Source organism: Vicugna pacos, chromosome 15 (genome assembly GCF_048564905.1).
Source record: "Vicugna pacos chromosome 15, VicPac4, whole genome shotgun sequence".
Taxonomy (NCBI): Eukaryota; Metazoa; Chordata; class Mammalia; order Artiodactyla; family Camelidae; genus Vicugna; species Vicugna pacos.
Window position 1 is genome coordinate 54,294,289 of NC_133001.1, and position 22,006 is coordinate 54,316,294.

Here is a 22,006-nt window from a genome sequence, read left to right on the forward strand (position 1 = left end):
TTCAGCATTCTAGAAATGTTATAACACCATGCAAATCAAAGGAATTGTTATTCCAGTTTAGTAATTTAATATATAAGTTGGATATAATCTATGACTCTCATCATAACTTATTTGGCCCTTTGCATATAGGATTCTTTTCATGTGAGGTTGTAGTATATCATATCAGAATAATTTAAATTTAAAAATATTTTAAAATGAGAAGTGATATAACCTATTGGTATAATAACTTTTGTAATTATAATTTGACCAGGCAGTTTTCATTCTGAGCTGTATTTTCTTCATATATTCATATATATATGTATTTCTTCATATTGGTGTTTTATTTATTTGTTGTATCAAGTACTGAGAAAGGATGTTAAAATTACAAGCTAGAAACACAGGCTTGCCTGCTTCTTTCTTTATTTCTGTCAGTTTTTGCCCATGAATTTTCAAGGTGCAATTTCAAGATGCAAATATATTTAGAATTTTTATGCCTGCCTGATGAATTATACTCCTTTTATCTGAATTACCCTCTTTTTCTCTTTACCTTGAAGTCTACTTTGTCTATTCTTTTGATTTTTTTATTAAAGTATAGTCAATTTATAATATTGTGTTAATTTCTGGTGTATGGCATAGTTTCAGTTATATGTATATATATATATATTCCTTTTCATATTCTTTTTCATTATAGGTTATTACAGGATATTGAATATAGTTCCCTGTGCTAAACAATAGGATCTTGTTGTTTATCTATTTTATATATAGTAGTTAGTATCTGCAAATCCTGAACTCCCAGTTTATCCCTCCACCCCCAGCCCCCTTTCCCCTTTGGTAACCGTAAGTTTGTTTTCTGTGTCTGTGAGTCTGTTTCTGTTTTGTAATAAGTTCATTTGTGTCATTTTCTTAAGATTCCACATAAGAATGATATCATAGGTATTTTTCTTTCTCTTTCTGGCTTACTTCACTTAGTATGACAATCTCCATGTCCATCCATGTTGCTGCAAAAGGCATTATTTCATTCTTTCTTTATGGCTGAGTAATACTCCATTGTATATATATATTGCAACTTCTTTATCCAGTCATCGGTTGATGGACATTTATGTTGCTTCCATGTGTTGGCTATTGTAAATAGTGTTACTATGAACATTGGGGTGCATGTATCTTTTCAAATTAGAGTTTTCTCTGGATATATGCCCGGGAGTGGAGTTGCTGGATTATTTGATGCATCTGTTTTTAGTTTTTAAAGAGATACTCCATACTATTCCATAATGGCTGCACCAGACTACTTTCCCACTAATAGTGTAGGAGGGTCCCCTTTTCTTCACACCCTCTCTAGCATTTATTGTTTGTAGACTTTTAATGATGGCCACTCTGACTGGTGTAAGCTGATATCTCGTAGTGGTTTTGATTTGTGTTTCTCTGATAATTAGAGATATTGAGCATTTTTCATGTGTCTATTGGCCATTTGTATGTCCTCACTGGAGAAACGCTTGTTTAGGTTTTCTGCCTATTTTGGGATTAGGTTGTTAGTTTTTTGTTATTGCGTTGTATGAGCTATTTGAATATTCTGGAAATTAAGCCTTTGTCAACAAAGTCGCATCATTTGCAAATACGTTCTCCCGTTCCATAGGTTGTCTGTTTTGTTTATAGTTTCCTTTGCTGTGCAGAAGCTTGTAAGTTTAATTAGGTTCTACTTTGTCTATTATTAATATTGCTCTGTTAACTTTTTTATCCTTGCTCTTTGTCTGGTATGTCTTTTTCTGTCTTTTAATTTTTTACAATATTTGGTCTTATATTTGAAAAGTATGAGGTTAGGTTTTGCTTTTTAATTCTGATAATCTCTGCCTATGAATTGCATGTTAAGTTCATTTATATTTACACATATTTTAGACTGTTTAAAATTGTCTTATTGGTCCTTAAGTCTCTGTTCATTTTCATTTATTCATTTTTCTCTTTACTCTTCAGATTGATTTGTGTTCAGGTTTGCCTTCTATCTCCATTCTCTGATAAGCCATTCTAAAGAATTTTCCATTTTAGTTATTTTTTCAGTTGTAGAGTTTCCAATTAGTTCTTTTTTTTTATAGTTTCCATTTCTCTGCTGATATTTCCTTCTTTCCATTTCTTTTTTTTTTCTTTAACATACTCTCTTTTAGGTTTTTCTCATATTTATAAAAGATATTTTAAAGTATTTGTTAGTGAAATCCAACATCGTTTGTGGTTGTTTTCTATTGACTGCTTTTTTCTTGATGATGAGTCACATTTTCCTTTCTACCTATCGAGTAATTTTTAAATTATATACTGGTCTTTGTGGATATGTGGTAGAGATTCTGGATGTTATTATTTTCCTTTGACAAGTGTTGCTTTTCATTCTAGCTGTCCAGTTACTTGCTGATCACCCTTAACTTGTGGAGCCTTAGTTTTATACTTTGTAAATGAAAATGTGTTTAAACACCAAATTGTTTCCCAAGTCCTTTTAACTGTCAGAACTGCACCTCCAAATTCTGTTCCCCTTTTGATCTTTTAGGGTTTGGTATTCATAGGCTTCGCTACGTAGTGCTAGAGTAGGCCTTGCTTTAGAGCATGGTTCTTTCTCCTAAGATGTTACACCTGGATACTCAGGAAATTATCAAGATTTCTCCACTCTTTTCTTGATTGGAAATTGAATATCCCTGAAATGATGTTTAATATCTAGTATCTCTGTTTTATTATCAACCTCATAGCAGTTGCTCTTTGGTATACCTTTCGTATTTTCTCCTTTGCTGGTCTGGCCCTTAGCCAAGGACTCATATGGACTTTTAGGAGCCTCCCTTTGCATAGCTCCTTACTTTCCTGTTTCCTGCCCAGCATAATCCAGCCGCCTCCTCAACTCATCAGGACCACTGTGCTTAGCTTAGATGATCGCTTGTTGTATACTATTTGGGATATTGCCTTCAGAATGTCTGGGCAATTATGAGATTGACTTGATGAGTTTCTCTTCTTTCAGGGATTATAGTTTTTTGCTACCTATTTTACAAAACTTGAAAATAATTGCTTCATATATTTTGCCATTTTGACGATTGTTTACAGTGAGAGGGCTAACTGGTACCAGTTATTCTGTCATAGCCAGAAGTGCATGATTCTGAGTGGTAAATATTTGTATTACTTATTTTCATGTTAGGACTTGACTTTATTTTCTGTTAGTGATGTTTTCAAGCCCATTCAACCAATAAAATTTCTTGCCTGGGTTTTGTTAGCGGGAAGAAAACTTTCTCTACGAAAGAAGTACCTTCCCTGGGGAAGACAGAAACATTCCTTTGGTTTACCTTATTTTCATCAGTATAAATATTGATTCTAAATATGAACAGTCATTGGTGACAATGACTAGAAATATTACTTGTTGAATTTTTCTTAAAACTGAAAATTCATAGTGTGGCCAGTTATCAAATAAAACTTTTTTCTCAGACAATAATTCATTTATCAAATATTTAGTGAGTGTTTTAATGACCAGTGCTGGCATTTTACCTGGCACTGAGGGTATAATCGAGAATAAAACAGGCATGGGAAATCTCTGCCGTTGTTGAGCTTACGTTCTAATATGGCAGACAGACAATACAAGGAAACAAAAATTACAAGTTATGGTATCTTCTAGGAAGAAAACAAATTGAGTTCTAGGGTAGAGAACAATGAGACTCCTTCTACTACATTTGCAGTTACTTCCCTTCACTGAAAGCTTGAACCCCTCAGAGTCATCTGTGAGAATTGAAACTAACTTTTTCCAAACTCCTGTTAATGTTGATATATCGACCCCTACCCATGGATCATGAATGTTCTTCATGGCATCTAGAATGGTGAATCCTTTCCAGAAGATTTTTAGTTGACTTTTTCCAGATCCATCAGAAGAATTACTATCTATGGAGCTACAGCCTTACAAAATGTATTTCTTATTATTTAAGACTTGAAAGTTGAAATGACTCTTTGATCCATGGGCTGCAGAATGAATGTTGTGTTAGCAGGCATGAAACAACATTGATATCATCATACATCTCCATCAGAGCTCTTGGGTGACCAGGTGCATTGTCAATGAGCAGTAATTTGAAAGGAATCTTTTTTTTTTTTTTCTGAGCATAGATCTCAACAGTGGGCTTAAAATATTTAGTAAACCATGTTGTCAACAGATGTGCTATTATCTAGGCTTTGTTGTTCCATTTATAGAGCACAGATGAACAGTTTAGCATAATTCTTAAGGGCCCTAGGATTTTTGGAATGGTAAAGGAGCACTGACTTCAACTTAAAATCACCAACTGTGTTAGCCCCTAACATGAGAGTCAGCCTGTACTTTGGAGCTTTGAAACCAGGTTATTGACTTCTCCTTTCTAACTATGAAAGTCCTAGATGGCATCTTCTTCCAATATAAGGCTATTTCATCTACATTGAAGATCTGTTATTCAGTGTAAGCGCCTACATCAGCACTTGCTGCTTCACCTGCTCTTTCATGTTATGGAGAAAGTTCATGAGGGACCAGCTTTTTTCTCCTAGCTTCAGACTCCTGCAGCTTCCTCACCTTTCTCAGCCTTCATAGAATTGAAAAGAGTTAGAGCCTTGCTCTGGATTAGCCTGTGGCTTGTGGGAACTTAGTGACTGTTTTGACCTATTCAGACCACTAAAACTTTCTCCATATTAGCAGTAAGGTGGTTTTACTTTCTTATCATTTGTATGTTCACTGGAGTGAAAACTTTTCTTTGAATTCACAACTTGGCTGTTGGCTCAAGAGGACTCACTTTTGGCCTTTCTTGGCTTTTATCATGCCTTTCTCACTAAGCTTAATCATTTCTAGCTTTTGCTTTAAACTGAGAGATGTGCAACTCTTCCTTTCACCTGAACACTTACAGGCCATTGTAGGGTTATTAATTGGCCTAATTTTGATATTGTTGTGTCTCAGGGAATAGAGAGGCCCGAAGTGGGGGAGACAGGGGACAGCTGGTCAGTGGAATAGCTGGAACACACACAGCATTTATTGATTGAGTTTGTTGTCTTATATGGGCATGGTTTGTGGTGCCTGAAAACAATTACTGATTATAGATCACTGTAGCATAAATACTAATACTAATAAATAAAGTGTGAAATTTGCAAGAATTACCAAAATGTGACACAAAACATGAAATAAGCAAATGCTGCTGGAAAAATGGCACCAATAGACTTGCTTGACAAAGTGTCACCACAAACCTTCAATTTGTAAAAATGTCGTTTCTGCAAATTGCAATAAATCTAAGCACAATGAAACAAGTTATGCCTGTAAAAAATGTTTTTTTACAGGGTAGTTTAGTGGTGGTAGTTGGAAATGGCTGGATTCTGAAACTGTCAGTAGGACTGATGTGATTTGCTGATTAGTTTTATGAGCTGTATGAAAAAAAGAGGAGCCAGAGGTTTTTAGCCAGAGCAGTTGGAAGAATGAAGATGCCATTTACTGAAATGGAGACGATTACAGGAGGAATAAATTTAGGGGGAAGATCTAGAGTTTAGTTTTGGACATCCTATTAGATACCTAATTATAAATGTTATTTATTACCAGTAGATATTAACGATTATAATCATTCATTAGATATTTATTGGCTCTATGGTAGAGTTTGCTATTCTGTATTCTAGGATTAAATGATGGTCAAAAACAGACACTGTCCTTGCCCTTACGGAATTAACAATCTAACGAAGAACATTAAGAATTGATCAAATAATCATATTATTGGTAGTTTTTCCCCTTAAAAAAAAACCTTTTAAATAGATTACCTAAAAAGAAATAAGGATGACTTAACAAAATCACAAATATCCCTTGATACGTAAATTTATTAGGTTCTTATGTTCAGATTGTGAGGGATACAAGTACATACCTTACAATTTTCTCACTTAATGACATTCTTAAAATTGGCTAGCTTAATTACACGAGGGAATGAAGCTTCATGAATTTAATTTTATTTAGACGAAATGAGGTAGCTGTGTATTGAATCTAGCATTTAAAGGTGGTGTTTATTTCATGAAATGTTTAGGCTATTGGGAATGTTCTCTGTTTCTTTCATTAAAAATGTTTTTACTTTTTCTTAGTTAGCTAAGGATCATTTTTGTTTTGTAACTAAAGTCTTTAAGAATAGCATTATAGTGTAATCTGTTCATCTTTTTCTCATAAAATTAAAGTATTAATTTTTCTGTTTTAAAAAATCAACAGGTTCGTCATAAGGCATCACAGAAGGTTTATGCTATGAAGCTTCTTAGTAAGTTTGAAATGATAAAAAGATCAGATTCTGCTTTTTTCTGGGAAGAAAGAGATATTATGGCCTTTGCCAACAGTCCCTGGGTGGTTCAGGTAAGCATACTAATAACTATTATAATTTTATTTCCCTTCTTTGTAAGTGCTTATTACTGATTTTACATGCTAAAAATCCTGTCTCATTTGCAAAATGACAATGCAGTTATTTTTAGTAAGATCTGATTTATTACACTTATTTAATGTTCCAAAATATGATGTCATAAAAATTGGTGTATAGTAGCAAGAATTACTAGCAGCTTTCTCTTTTTTAATTCTTTTATAAAGAATTAGATTACCAGTATGCCATTGTTTCCTGTTTACTCTTGTGATTTATATAATAGGAGCAATAATAAGCCTATCTTGAAAAGGGGAAAAAAACCTTTAAAACTACATTAAAAATTTTGAAAATTCTCCTGTAGTCCTTTATATATTATTACCTATGATGTAATAGGACAGTATTGAGATTCCTAATTCAAATAATTAAACAGACAGACAAATAAACAATCTCTTATTTGACTGTGAAGTTAGGAATTTATGGTTCTGTTTTGCCTCCTTTTCAATTCTATCCCTCACTAGCTTTGCATCTCGAAAGTTTTTTTGTACCGTTAGCTAATTCTGCAAACATTTTTGATCAAGTGTCATGAGTAAGACTGGATATATATGAAAGCATGTTCAGAATGCTTCAGTGATCCAGGAGTTTGTTACCATGTTTGAAGAAGGTGATTTGTAGGTAAAAGATGTACCACATTGATGACTATGTTGCTTTTTTTATGATGTTGAGCATTAACCATCCTCCTCCTCCTTACCTTATTTTTTAAATGTAGCCAGTGAGTAGAAATTCTGATATGTGCAGCTAACGTTAAAATTTTTGTAGCAAATTATGTATCATGATAATTTACCTGATTAAGAAATGATGGTAATTAATTAAATTATTAGTCCACTTTTAGCTTTAAATTGCTTTTGTAGTAACAGATTAATTGCCAATTCTAGTTTATCATTTTGTAAATTGGTGTTTTTAATCTTTAATTCTGCAGAGTGGACCTTTATAAAATGTTTATTTAGATAGAGTTAATGGGTTTATGGAAGCAAATCAACAGTGACACATTGTATACTTGAAAAAGTAACAGACTATAATCCCGATTTTCATTTGTTTATCTCTGGTAAAGAAAATTCGATTCACCACTGTATTTATGTATGAAATGTGTAACTTTTGGGGAAAACTTGTCAAAATAACTGACTTATTTCTATTTATTTATTTTATTATTCAGTGATTTTTGGCATATTTATAGAATTGTACTGTCATCACTACTTCCTAATTACAGAACATTTTTATCACAAAAAGAGCCCCTGAACCAATTAGCAGTTATTCCCTAATCCTTCCTGCCCAGCGGCAACCACTAATCTGCTTTCTGTATCTGTGAATTTCCCTATTCTGGACGTTTCATTAAAATGAGATCATACAATACGTGGTCTTTTGTGACATCTTCTTTTACTTAGCATAATGTTTTCAACATTACTTTGTGTTATAGCATGTATCAATACTTCATTCCTTATGGCTGAATAATCTATTGTATGGACATACTACATTTAATGTATTTATCACTTAATGGACACTTGGGTTGTTTCTGCTTTTTGACTGTAGTAAATAATGTTGCTGTCAATTTTCTTTCATATGGATTTTGGCACATATGTTCACACATTTCTGCTAGGGATCTCTCTTGTAGTGACATTAATAGGTCACAGGAGATGCCTATAATCAATTTTAGAAGATTATTTCAAACAGTATTTCAAATCTCAATTCTTATTTTTTTATTTTCTTATTGAGTTGTAGTCAGTTTACAATGCTGTATCAATTTCTGGTGTACAGCACAATCAGTCCTTATTTTTTAATGGCTGTTTAATATTTAATTGTATGACAGCCCCTGTAATTTGTTACTATACTGTTGTTGAAAATAATTATTTCACTTTTCTTATATAAATTATGGTGTAGTATAAATCTTTGACCCATCTGTATTTTTAGAAATATAGTCTTAGTGTGATTTGAATTCAATAGATGAATATTGGCACATTTTAAAAACTTTTTTAACTGATGGCAGGTTTGCTTTTATAAGCCGTCTATATATCAAGTTTGCTGTGTACTTTGCCTGTTTATAGTGTCCTTTTATGGTAAACACTTCCCTGCTTTCTGTATAGTTTCATACATCCATTAAGTATATTCTTAAATACTTTTAGTTTACTTTTAGCTTTTATAATATTTGAATTTAGATAATTTCTTTTAAGCCTCTCAATCTAGAGTCTCCATCTTCTGTTTTTTTTTTTTCTTTTGTCCCATTAGTTTATTTGAGAAATCTGTTTTTTTGGTTGATTTCATCCCAGTAGTGTAGTTTTAACATGTTCTGCTCTCATTTATATTTTTCTAAGTTGGTGATTGAATATAGAGGCTCTATCAGAATCGGACGTGATGATGGAGGGATGGCAGGACAACTTCATGGATAATGTTTTGTTCTATTAGGAGGCTCATGTCTGGCTGTTATTCTTTTATTTTACTAGCTATTTGTGCTCAATGTCTAAATCATTCATTTTTTAAGGATTGCAAAGTGGTGACATTCCAGTTCAATTATTTCTTCTTGATTATAGTGACTGGAATACTTCTATAAGGAGAAATATTCCCCCATTTACTAATTGGTTGTACAGAGTAGTACAGGTCACAGAGGAAGGACAGCTTTATTCGTTCCTTGTATTTACCAGTTTTCAAAATAAGGGATTAGTTACCTTTTATCCTCCAAAGGTGACCAGTTTGGGAGAAGTATCAGTTTGAACTCATGGACTTAAAACCTATTTGATGTGTTTCAGCCCTCTGAACATCTTACTGATGCTCAAATTGTGACACCTTTGGCAAGTGATCATGTTTAGGTTGGCTCTGAGTCCTTTTGACATAGTCTTTGATAGCTAGCTTGCTCTCTCATACATGACAGTTTTCCAGACCTGTCTTGTACATTTTCTGTCCTTCACGTGGAGTTAACTGACTTGTAGGTCCATCTTTTGTGCATGTGTGAATATTTCTTTAGAATTGATTCCTAGTACTGAAATTGTTGGGTCATATGGTATGCACATTGGACATTTTGAATGATAGTGCCAAATTGCTTTGTAAAAAAGGTTTTTACAAGTTCATGTTATGCTAATTGTCAAATAGATGTCTTATTTTCAGCAAATACTGCAATTTTAAAATAAAAATTTTTAATTTTTATTAGTTGCATCCTTGAGAAATAAAATGTTATTATGTTACATTTTTTAATTATGAAGTTCATAATATTTTGCATGCTTATTAATAATTTGTATTCCTTGTCCATTGCTTATTCCATTTTCTAATATGTTGTTTTGCTTTTATAAAAATTGGCTTGTTAGAATGCTAATACATCCTGGATATTGATCCTTTGTTATATATGTTAGAAGTATATTCTCTTGGACTATTACTTGTCTGTCGTTTATTGAATTTTTAAATTTGGATGTAGTCAAATCTATAGATTTTGTATCTTAATTTTTGTTGGGGGACACCTTCCCTATCCCTAAGATTATTTAAGAAAATGATTATATTTTAACTTTTTTATGTTTTTATTTTGGGAGTGGAGTTTTATTTCTAAGTCACTAGGATTTTTTTTTTTTAATGAAGTAGGATTTGTTTTTCGCAGATGGGTAGCCAGTTTCCCCAATGCCATTTGTAGAAAAACCCATTTTTACCCCATGAAGTAAATGAAGAGTACTGCATATCATAGACTAAATTACCATATACACATGAATTTCTCTTTTCACTGTGTCCCGTTACTTTGATTTGTTATTGGTTTCTGCACTAAAATCATTGTTTAAATTTCTGTAGTTTTTCATTTATTTTGGTATCTGGTTGGACAAGTCTCCTCTAAATGGTCTCCTTTAATTTTTTTTGTGGCAACTCTTAAAATTTTTCTCTATGTGATTGAAATTAGCCTTTCATTCTTTTAAAAAATACAGTTGAAATTTTGACTTGCATTGCTTTAATTGGTAGGGTTGTTTTGATTATTTCGGAATCTTAGGTCTTTCCGTAACAGTATTGTATAAAGCCTGTTCTTCAGAAAAAGCCACATTAGTTTTTCTTCCAAAATAGGATGAGAAGAAACTTAGGCATAACAGTTTTTAAAATATGTAGATATTGCAAAATATAAAAAAATAGCATAGGCTTAGTCTTTCAGTATAGCATTGAATAGTAGAAGATTTTTGTTATTTTGCTTATCTTTTTCATTATTGTGTTAAACTTCATTGGGTGGAGCTCTAATATTTAACTATTAAATGTGATGTTTGCTGAAGCTTTCTGGTTAAGACAGTAAAGAATTTTCCCTGCCCATCTATTCTTAGCTTACCAAATACTTTTTTAATCAGGAATGATCTTAAAGTATTGGAAATGTTTCCTTCAGCATCTTTTAAGGTGGTTTTCTTGTTTAATCTGTTACTATAGTACACTAAAAAAATAAATTGCAAGGTATTGTAAAATCTAAAGTAAATGCTATTTCTGTGATATTTTCAATAGAATACCAAATTTGATTTCCTTATATTTTAATTAATTATCCATCTATTTGCATAAATGACATTTGACTGACTATCTATCTATCTATCTATCTATCTATCTATCTATCTATCTAGTGGAGGTACTGAGGATTAAACCCAGGACCTCATGCATACTAAGCATGTGCTCTACCACTGAGCTTTCCGCTCCCCGAAACTTAATTTTTTTTAACATGGACTCTTCTGGTTGGTTTTCATCTCATGGTGAGACCACTCTAACGTACATGGTTGAAAAGCACACCACCTTTTTTTCTGAGCCTTGGTACAGTTTATATAAAATAGAAACTATTCGTTCCATGAGGCTTCTTTGAACTTGCTTGCAAATCTTTCAAGAAAAATTTCAATATATTTAATGATATACTTTTTAGTTTTTAAAATTTATTATGATAAATCTCACAGTAGAAAGAATGTTAGAATTCCCATGTATTGTTCACTCAGCTTCTACAGTTACCAACCATAACCAATCTTCTTTCAAGCACACCAGAAATTGGCAGACCTTTTCTGTAAAGAGTTAGATAGTAAATATTTTAGGCTTTTTGGTCCAAGAGGTGAAATCAAACATATTATGTAGGTACTTATATAACAAATTCCTACAAAAATTTTATTGATTAAATTCAAAATATGATAATACAGGTTTTTTTTTTTTAATGCAGGTCTGTTAGGAAGAAGAATGAACTTATTTTCTGGGACAATAACATTTTGCTTAATTGGGGTTCACAATTAGTGTTTCCTATCAAAATTGATTGCCAATATTCTGTTAATATTGATGTGTAATAAGATTTTACATATTTATTTATCTTATCAGAAAATATCTTTTCACCCATCTAAGTACTGCCAAATACTATATCCAGCAGCAGATGATTTATTTTTTATCAGTAGACTTTATTTTTTAAAACAGTTTAAAAAATTTACAGAAGAATTGAGCAGAGAGTAGGGAGCTCCTACATACCTGCTGTGCAGTGTCCCATATTACTAACGTCTCACTTTAGTGAGGTGCATCTGTTACAAGGATTGAAGCAGTAGTGATACAATATTATTAACTAAAGTCCATGATTTATTCAGATTTTTTTGTTTTTACCTAATGTTCTTTTTCTGTTCCAGGATCCCATCAAAGATAGTATGTTACATTTAGTTACCATTGCTTCTTAGGCTCCTCTATGACAGTTTCTCAGACTTTCCTTTTTTGATGACCTTTACAGCTTTGAGGATTACTTGACAGTTACAGGATATGTAATCCTCTGCTATTGGAGTATGTCTGATGTTTTTCTCATTATTTAGACTAGGGTTATAGGTTTTTGAGAGAAAGACTACAGAGGTAAAGTGCCATTTTCATCACATCATATCAAGGGTATATACTAATGTATCATTTGGGACTATTGATGTTGACCTTGAGTGTGTAATTTTGATTGAGCATATTTATCAGTTGGAAGGTGTTTGAAGAATTCTGGTAAATTCTTCTCTTGATATTTGCCTTTTTAGCACTGTCATTACATTGCTGGTTATTCAGTTCCAATTGAAGGTTAGGTAGAAGCTTCTCAGTTGCAAAGTTTAAATTGATTTTTTTATGGATATTTCCTTTGCGCTTACATTTATGTCCAAAAAATGCTGCTGGAACTGTGGGACTGTGGTTTGAGATCAGAAAGTATATGCACTGCAAATCTGTGTAGGAATGGAGATCTCACTTAGTTTGGTTTTGATAGTGTGGGAACAAAAGTGTATAAAGTAGCTTGATGTTAGTCATCATAAAGATGATTGTGTCATAGAGTAAGTTTTGCATTTAATGCTATTTTGCCTTGTCATTTTAGGTTGTTTAAGAAACATTATGATGTCTGCAGCTAAAGCTAATTTCCAGAGCTATTCAGTGTTCTGTCATAGTGGTTGAGGGTGGTTCTTCTTGATCAGACAAATTTCAGTCTCAGCTCTGAACTCAAGTAGTTGCAGTAAAACTTTACCACTGCTAAGCTATTGAACTACTATGTAGTAGAGTTAGTCAAGATATTCCACTTCTTTTTCTGACAGAAGTTCACAGAACTGATGGTGATGGTGAAGTCCACAAGAGCAGATAACACCATCAGTACTATTCATTAACACATTAACTTCAGGTATATTTTCCATAGTGTACCTATTGATCAATATTCAGAGACTAACCATAGACTTTAAACATCATACATTTTCACAAGCTTTGGAAATTTGTCCAACTAAACCTTTTTCTGTTCCACATATATTTTTACTACAATCTGCTGTAAACACACTTCAGCAGATTGTACTTCAGATTGTACTGAATTAATGTTTGCTTAACTTCTTTTGAAATATTTTTGTCTGTAGTTGATCTATGTGGACTGTTTGTAGAGGCTAATTCTTTATTCATCATCAAATTTGGCACTGACTCCTCCCACAACCTAACTACTGCATAATATTAATAACATCTGCTGTCTGAAGAGTCAAGGAAAACCACTTGAAATCATTTGCCTTGCTTTAAAATTGACTGTTAAAAATATTGCTTCCAAATTTTCTGTAGACATACTTTTTCAGCTGATGCAAACCAAACAATTTAATTACTCACCATTGGTAAATGGCTTTTCTTGCTTGCCTAACAACTAAGCCATCTGGAAACTTTCTTTGGTTTCAGTCTTACACACATTTAGTAAATTTTAATATTTTACCACACTTAATTTTAGTGTTTTAATTTTGAAGTACTAAAACATTTTTGTTCTCCTATCCAATCTTTTCTATCTCCTTCTCTTCCTTCTGAGAGAGAACTGCTATCCTAAAATTAATGTGCCCTTCTTGTGCTTAAATCTCTCCTTCCTTCCTTCCCAACTAGATCGTCTACCAATCTTTTAATTTTTCATGTGATTGTTGACTGATTCAAGTTTTTATTTATTTCTTGAGTCAGTTATACTTTCTGTGACTGTATCTGTCTTCTCTTTCACTTTTCTGTTAGAGTATTTGTAAACTTTTTGGTCTTAACATGTCTTTTGTTTTATTTACAAAATATACCTTTTTTTAACTTTCTTTTTGTTTTGTGTTATAAAAAATTCACAACTCCTGTTTCCTTTGGGTTTATTTTGTTCTTTTCCAGTTTCTTTATCTGTCTTTTATTGTCAGTCCTTATTTTCCAATACAGATATCTCTGTTTGAATATTGGATAATGAGAGGATAAGGAGAGATACCCGTAAATGCCTTTGAATTTATAAATTTTCCTTTGAGTTTTGCTTTAATGTTCTTAAATGGTTTTATTTGTGACCTACACAGAAAAGTATATAAACAAGCTGCAGAATGATTTATTGCAAAGCAAACACCTGTGTATTCACAACTCAGTTCCAAAAACAAACACTGCTAGTATGTACTCTGTCAGTCTCCTTGTGCCCTTTCCCAATCACTACCTCCATGTGTTCCCCCAGAGTAACCATTCTTTTGATTTTATTAGTAATTATTTCCTTGCTCTTCTTTCTTGTTTACCACCTAAACAAGCACTCAGAAACAATAGTTTTCCTGTTTGTTGAACTTTATATAAGTGAAATAATTGAATATCTCTTCTTTTGCATCTAGCTTTTTTGTTCAACCTTATGTTGGCATGATTCAGATTGCTACAGTTTATTAATTTTATTGCTGTTTTTTGTTCTATTGTATCTACATACCACAATTTATGTTTTCAAATTTTTGTTTGTTATAACTAATGTCGTAAATATTCTTGTACTTATTTCTGTTGGGTGTATTTCTAGAAGTGGCATTTTTGGATACTTGTAATCAGTATTAGGAGGTGGTTTTCCCCCTGTTTTCCCATGTGGTAATAGAAGTTTAGTTTATAAGTTCCATTTGTCTCACAGCCTTACCAACCCTTGATATTGTCAGTTTTTAAATTTTTGGTAATTTTTGCATATGCGAAGTAGTGCTGCACAGTGGTTTAAATTTACCTTTCTCTAATGAGATTTAATAACTTTTCATATTTGAATATCCTCTTTTGTGAAATGCCTGTTTAAGTCTCTTGTTCATTTTCCCATTAGGTTGTCAGTTGAAAAAAATGATTTGTAGGAATTGTTTTTATTTTGAATATGAACCTTGACTGGCTATATGTGTTATAAATATCTTCTAAACTGTGGCTTTCCCCTTTTTGTTTTCACATTTGAAACAATCACAAACTTACAGGAAATTTGGAGATAAAGTACAAAGGACTGTCTCTGAACCATTTGAGAGTGAGTTGTTGAACTGATGCCTTATAACCCTCCCAATATTAAGTGTGTATTTCCTATAAGCATTCTCCTTCATAGCCACAACATTCTTCAAAATGAGGAAGTAAACACTGATACATTGCTGATTAATCCTCATGTCCCATCCAGGCTTCATTGGCTATCCCAGTAATGTCTTTTATATCAGGAGGATCCAGTTTCAAGTCATATTGCATTTGTTATATCTATTTTCTTTCCATTTTGGGCATTTTCTCAATCTTCCCTTTACTTTCATGACCATGACACTTTTGAAGCTTATAGGCCAGTTATTTTGTAGAATATCCCCCAGTTGAGATTGTCATGTTTCCTTATGATTAGATTCAATTTATATATCTTTATTAGTAACACAGAAAAGTGATGCTGGATTTTCACTGAATTCTCTCAGGTAGCTCAGTTAACTATAATGGGTCTCATTACAGATCATATTCACATTGATCACATGTTAAAGGTGGGAAATTCTTCTTCTACCCTGCTGTGATTTTGTGAGGAGGTAACTTTGAAACTATGTAAATATCCCACTCTTCATCAGATGTTATAGTTACGTTTATCTGTATAAACTAATGATTTCCTGTTTTATTCAAACAATATAATCTATTATTATCATTATTTATTTGGATACTCAAAATGCTCTGATTTAGCCATTGAGAGCTTGTTCAGATTTGCTTCTTTATCCTTTTGGCTTGCTGTGATTATGCTTTGAGCATTCTAGCACACCAGCATGTTCTGAGTTTACTTTTTACTTTGCCCTCTCCATGGAATCCAGCCTATCTGTAAGGGGCACTGGTTCCTTTTGGTTGAACACAATATTTAGCAGCCAAGAGCTTGTTGTTAAGGGTGTTCATGGCTGTTGGGATGTCATTGCTCCCAGGTTTTCTCAGTGGATTGAGCCTCTGTAGACACACACACACACATTCATAGCTGTATTTTTTCCTATGTCTAATACACATTGAAAACCACAAGTTTGCACTGATACTTCACAGTCTAATTCCATAGGGTTCATTCTAGTTTTATTTCTGTCTGTATTTGTCACTTTTTCCTCCCAACTGTGGAAAACTAGACTTCTAGTATCTTTAATATATTTAAATAATTGATCAGCCCACTTGGGTGCAGCTTGCATAACCAATCTTTATCTTTGCTGCCCCTGTCTCCTCCCTCTATGACCCACCCTCCTTTCTGTGCTTGGGCTCTGATTCTCCATCCTTGGATGTCTCTCCCCTCCTTGTCCCTTTTGGGCTCTGATATCCCATGCCAGACTTCCCCTCTGCCTGGATGTCCTTATCACCTTTCCTGGGCCTTGAACTCCATGACAGCCGTTCTCAGGCATGAATATTCTTCTTTACTCTTTTAAACTCCAATACTCTGGGTGAGACTTGCCTCTTGACTCCTTTAATAATGTGTTTTGATGAATAGAAATTCGTAATTCTAAATGTAGTACATTTTTATCAAACTTTTATGATTAATGCCTTTTTGTGTTCATCTAAGAAATTTTTTCCTAACTTGATCTAGATGAAGATATTCCATTGTTATCTTTTTGACTTTTTATTTTTTGCCTATGATGAACACAGAATTGACTTTTTAAAAATGGAGTCTTACTTAAGGATTTTGTTTTGTTTCCATGTGAATATCCAGATGTTCCAACATTACATATTGAAAAAAACTTTCCTTTCCCCACTGGTATACATTGCTTCTTTTTGTTGAAATACCGTTTTCCATGTGTGCATGGGTCTGTTTGGAGGTTTTCTATTCTGTTTAGTTGTTTTGTCTCCCATTGCCACTAGAACCACAGTGTTTTAATTAGCTCTGCTCTGTTTAACTTGCTTAATAGTGACTGAGCTACTTACAGCTGTGGGCTTACAGATTTTATCAAGTTTGGGAAAATTTTGGCCATTATTTTCGCAAATATTTTTTCTGTCTCACTTACTATCCCTTTACCCCCTAACCGCTTTCTCAGACTCAAGTTACACATGTGTAATCTACTTGATGTTGTCCCAGAGGTAACTGGTATTCTATTTGTTTTTTCCCCCAGTCTGTTTTTGCTTTTGTTTTTCAGGTGTGCCTCATTTTGTATAGTTTTTATGCTATGTCTTTAAGTTCACTGACCAATTTTTTTCTATACTGTTCTGTCTAACTTTAATCCCATCCTATCTGGCTTCCTTCTACAAAATTGTTTTGAGATTTATCCATGATGCATTCCTTCTTATTGCTGAGTAGTATTCCATTGTATGGATATATGACAATTTATCTGTTCATCTGTTCATGGACATTTGGTTTGTTTTCAATTTTTGTCTGTTATAAATAAAGCTGCATTATTAAATTATTTGCCATCAATTTGTATAATTGAGTGATTTTTTAAAAGAAACTTACAGAGTTGTGGAACCATCACTAAAATCTGATTTTTGAAACATTTTCATCATCCTGAAATGATCACTTATACCCACTTACAGTCATTTCCCATTCCCCTGCCAGCCCAGGCAACCACTACTGTGCTTTCTGTCTCTATTGATTTGCCTTTTCTGGACATTTCAGGTAAATGGAATCATAAGTATGTTGACTTTTGGATCTGATCTCCTTCCCTTAGCATATTGTTTTTAAACTTTATGCACATTGTACATGTTTAGTACTTCATTTCTTTTTAGTGCTGAAGAGCATAGCATATTATATGGTGTGATTTAAACAGGAATATATTTGGTCTTTGTCCCCAGTTCTTAGCACAGAGCTTCAAAAGCTCTAGAATTCCCTGAGTGATAAGGTTGTCTTTGTTACGCTAATAAGGCAACTCCTGGCAGCCTTTTGATAACTGTGGGAGGGGGACTGATCACCAGAAAGAATGAACACATGATTAGAGGATTGGGGCTTTCATGCTTCCAACCTTCAGGGACTGGAAGGGGACTGGAAATTGAGTTTAATCATATGGCCAGTGATTTAATTAATCATGCCTATATAATGAGACCCTAATAAAAACTGGAGATTGACACTGAGTGGCGCTTCTTGGTTGGTGAACACTTGATGTACTGGGAGGGTCATGCACCTTGATTCCACAAGAAGGTGCAGAAGCTCTCTTTCCTCCCAGACCTCACCCTGTCTGTATCCTTTACAATAAAACTGTGATCATATGTGTAGTGCTTTCCTGAGTTCTATGGATCATCCTAGTGAATTATTGAAACCAAGTGGGTCATGGGAACACCTAAATTTGTAGTTAGTTAATCAGAAATGCTGGTGGCATGGGGACTCCCAAAGTGCCAAAGTGAGGGCAGTCTTGGGGGATCTGATGCTAACTCTAGGTGCTTAACATTAGAATTATATTCTAGTATCCCCAGTTGGGGTGGAAACAGAGAATATGGATATACCTCATTTTGTTTGCCCACTTACCTACCAATTGGTGGACATTTGAATTGTTTACACTGGGGCTGCTATAAATAATGAATAATGTTGCTATGACACTTGCATACAAGTCTTTTGTGGGCATACTTCGTTTCTCTTGGGTAGATACCTGGGAGTGGAATCCTTAGTTATTTGTTAAATTTATGTTTAACTTTCTAAGAAATTGCCAAATATTTCCCAAAGTATCTGTGCCATTTTACATTCTCATCAGCGTATATGAGGTTCTAGTTTCTCCACATTCTTGCCAGCACTTGATAGTTTCTGTCCTTTTTATTATAGCCATTCTGGTGGGTATAAAATAGTGTCTCATTGTGGTTTTAATTTGCATTTTCCTAGTGTCTAGTGATAGTGAAGGTCTTTTCATGTTCTTATTGACCACTCATATATCTTGTTTGGTGAAATGTCTGTTCAGGTTTTTGCCCTTTAAAAAAATGTTATTCATCTTATTGAGTTGTAGGGGTCCTTTATATAGTCTAGATACTTTGTCACATATACCGCTTGTTAATATTTCTTCCCAATCTGTGATTTGTCTTTTAATTTTTTTAATAGTCTCTTTTAAAGCCAGAAAATTTTTATTCTGATGAAATTTTTTGTGTCAGTTTAATTTTTGAGTATGCTGTGAAGTAAAGGTATAAAAATGTTCATTTTTTTGCCTGTGAATATTCAGTTGTTCAAGCAGCATTGGTTGAAAAGATTTTTCTTTCTCCCAGTAAATTGCTCTGGCACCATTGTTTTCAGAAAAAAGTCTATTGGCTGTAAATATAAGGGTTATTTCTCGGCTTCAATTCTGTTCCATTGATCTGTATGTCTATCCCTATAGTATACCAATACTGCCTTGATAACAGCTGTTTTGTAGTGGGTTTTGAAATTGGGAAATATCCTGCTTTGTTCCATTTCAAGATTGTTTTGGCTCTTTTGGATTCTTTGCATTTCCATGTAAATTTTTGGATTAGTTTGTTGATTTCTGGGAAAAACTTGCTGGGATTTAGTTTGCATTGATTCTACTGATCAATTGGAGAATTGCAGTCTTTATAACAATTGTCTTTCTGTCTAGGAACATGGGTGTCTCTCCATTTATATATACTTTTCCTTTTATCATTTATTGTTGGTAGCATTACACACACACACACATACACACACACACTTTCTCAATTTGGTAACCAGCTTTATATTACATTTTCATCCCTTCTTTGCGTCTCACTACTTTCCATTTTAAAATTATTCTGATTTTGGCTTGACTCTCCAAGTATTTAATTTTGTGTCAGTAATTGTATTTAATAAGTTTTTCTAGATTCTTTGCCTCTTTTTCATGTCTCACATAATCCTCTTACTTGGATTTGTTTATTTTTGTCTTAACTGTATACTTAAACAATTCTTACAGAAGTGGTTTGTTACAAGATTTCTAAGAATTTGCATGATGTAATACTTGTTTATTTTAGCCATATTACTAGTTTTTTAGACTGCTATAGTCTAGGATCAAAATTATTTTCCCTCAAAACTTTGAAGATATAACTGCTGTTTTGTTGTGTTGGTTGAGAAGTTTGTTGACAATGTGATTTATTTTATGTTTTTGTACATAAAATAGCTTTTGTCTTTGGAAACTTTTAGGATTTTTCTGTTGGATTTCTGAGAGTTTAGAACTGACTGTCTTAGTTTCCCTCTGTTTCATTTGAGATCCTTTCAATCTTAGATTTTTTTTACTTCATTCATTTCTAGAATTTTTAATTTACTATTTCTTTCATTTTTTTTCCTTCTGCTTTATGTTTTTTTCCAGACTGCTTTCGATAGATGTTGGAGCTTTGCTAATTTTGCTGTTTTTCATCTATGAATCCTCTGATATGTTCAAGGAAAGTTAGTTTGCTCAATTTTCTAGCCCAGTGATTGTTTGTCTCTTACCAGTCATATTTAATTACAAAGCTTCAGATTTTTTCTGTATCAGCCTGTTGTTTAACTGATGTGACTTGTTACTGTTTTGAGGGTATTGATTCATGTATGTAAAGCTGTTCTTGCTTTGTCCTATTTAAGCATTTCCTTGGCTGTTAATTTTCTGTTTCTTGAATTGCTTTGCCTCTATTTCATGGTACTGATTTTTCTGAAATGTTGATTCTTGGTTTTCTATCTCTTTCTTGTTTGTTTGTGGAAATCTTTTCTGTTGGCATTGTTTCCTTTTAGGAGGGGTGGGTCATGTTGATGGGTGAAATGTACAGATACCTTTCCTTCTGAATTTGTGGTTTCTCTGGTCTCTCAGGTGTTAGTAGCAACCTAGCTTGCTGTCTTATTTCTCTGGTCCCAATGGCATTGCTTTAGTCTGGGTTCAGGTAACACTGCTACTTACTGCTTATTATAAGCAGGATGGTGGGGAAGGGAAGAGAGAAGGCCCTGTTCCTGTACCTATTGATGCTGGTATCTTAGTTGCCTCCTCAGTTCTCTTCTGTGAGAGTTGTGTGCAATAATTTGTTATGTTTTCAGAAAGTTGGGCTTTTTTTTTTTTTATTATGGACTCTTTTGTCATTCTTGTACCTTTTATGTTCCTCATTCAATTTCTCTTTTAAAATATTTCTACTTAAATAGATTCCTATATTCTCCAAGAGGAGAAATGACTCATTTTATGTCTATTTTGTTAGTAAGCATGAAGAAGATACCCGTATAAAAGTTTTGCCTGATAACTGGTTTTCCACTAACGATGTCCAAATCTAAAAATCAAAGATTTCATAAAGTGCAACTCTGTTTTGGTTAGACAATAATTTGTCTTTTTCAGTAGTAACAATTTTTGGGTTTTGTTCTATTTATGATTTGGCTTTCTTTCTTTTTAAATTTTTTTCTTCTTGTTTTGTTTTCCAGCTCTTTTGTGCCTTTCAAGATGATAAATATCTGTACATGGTAATGGAGTACATGCCTGGTGGAGACCTTGTAAACCTTATGAGTAACTATGATGTACCTGAAAAGTGGGCCAAATTTTATACTGCTGAAGTGGTTCTTGCTTTGGATGCCATACACTCCATGGGTTTAATTCACAGAGATGTGAAGCCTGACAATATGCTCTTGGATAAACACGGACATCTAAAATTAGCAGATTTTGGCACATGTATGAAGATGGATGAAGTAAGTAACAAGCAAGTGAAAAAGAATGCTAGTGTTTTGAGGGACAAAAATAAAAGGAACACTTCCAATCTGGACTTTATAGTTTTAAACAAAGATAAATTTAGTTTTGCTAACTGTGTAATGACTCAAACAAGTAGTAAAATATCCAAATTAAAACATTTCCTTTACTAATCATTCATCTACTGTAGATTGCTTTATTTGTAGATTTGTTAAATCCAAGAGAAATCAGAAAGAACTCAGATGACTTAAATAATTATCTTCCTCATCTTGACAAGCATTTGCTACCAGTCAAAACTAGTTTATGATTTTAATGATCTAGGTGAAGAAGTAGGACACGAAATATAAATTAAGGTCCATGGGTATTTCCATTACCATTATCATTTCTGTATTTTTCCTTTGAAAAGAGAGATAAGGTATAAATTTCCCAACTCCTACCAACCCCATCTGC

At 33.3% G+C, this 22,006-nt stretch overlaps 1 protein-coding gene across 1 annotated transcript in view; it reads left to right on the forward strand.

The window, feature by feature from the left end:
- The window catches only part of ROCK2 (Rho associated coiled-coil containing protein kinase 2), a 120,489-nt gene that overhangs the window by 51,724 nt on the left and 46,759 nt on the right, over positions 1–22,006 (forward strand). Inside the window, exons 4-5 of the mRNA XM_072938206.1 lie at positions 6,173–6,310; positions 21,298–21,558. Coding sequence (XP_072794307.1) covers positions 6,173–6,310; positions 21,298–21,558 — 399 coding nt within the window. The remainder of the gene's footprint in view (positions 1–6,172; positions 6,311–21,297; positions 21,559–22,006) is intronic.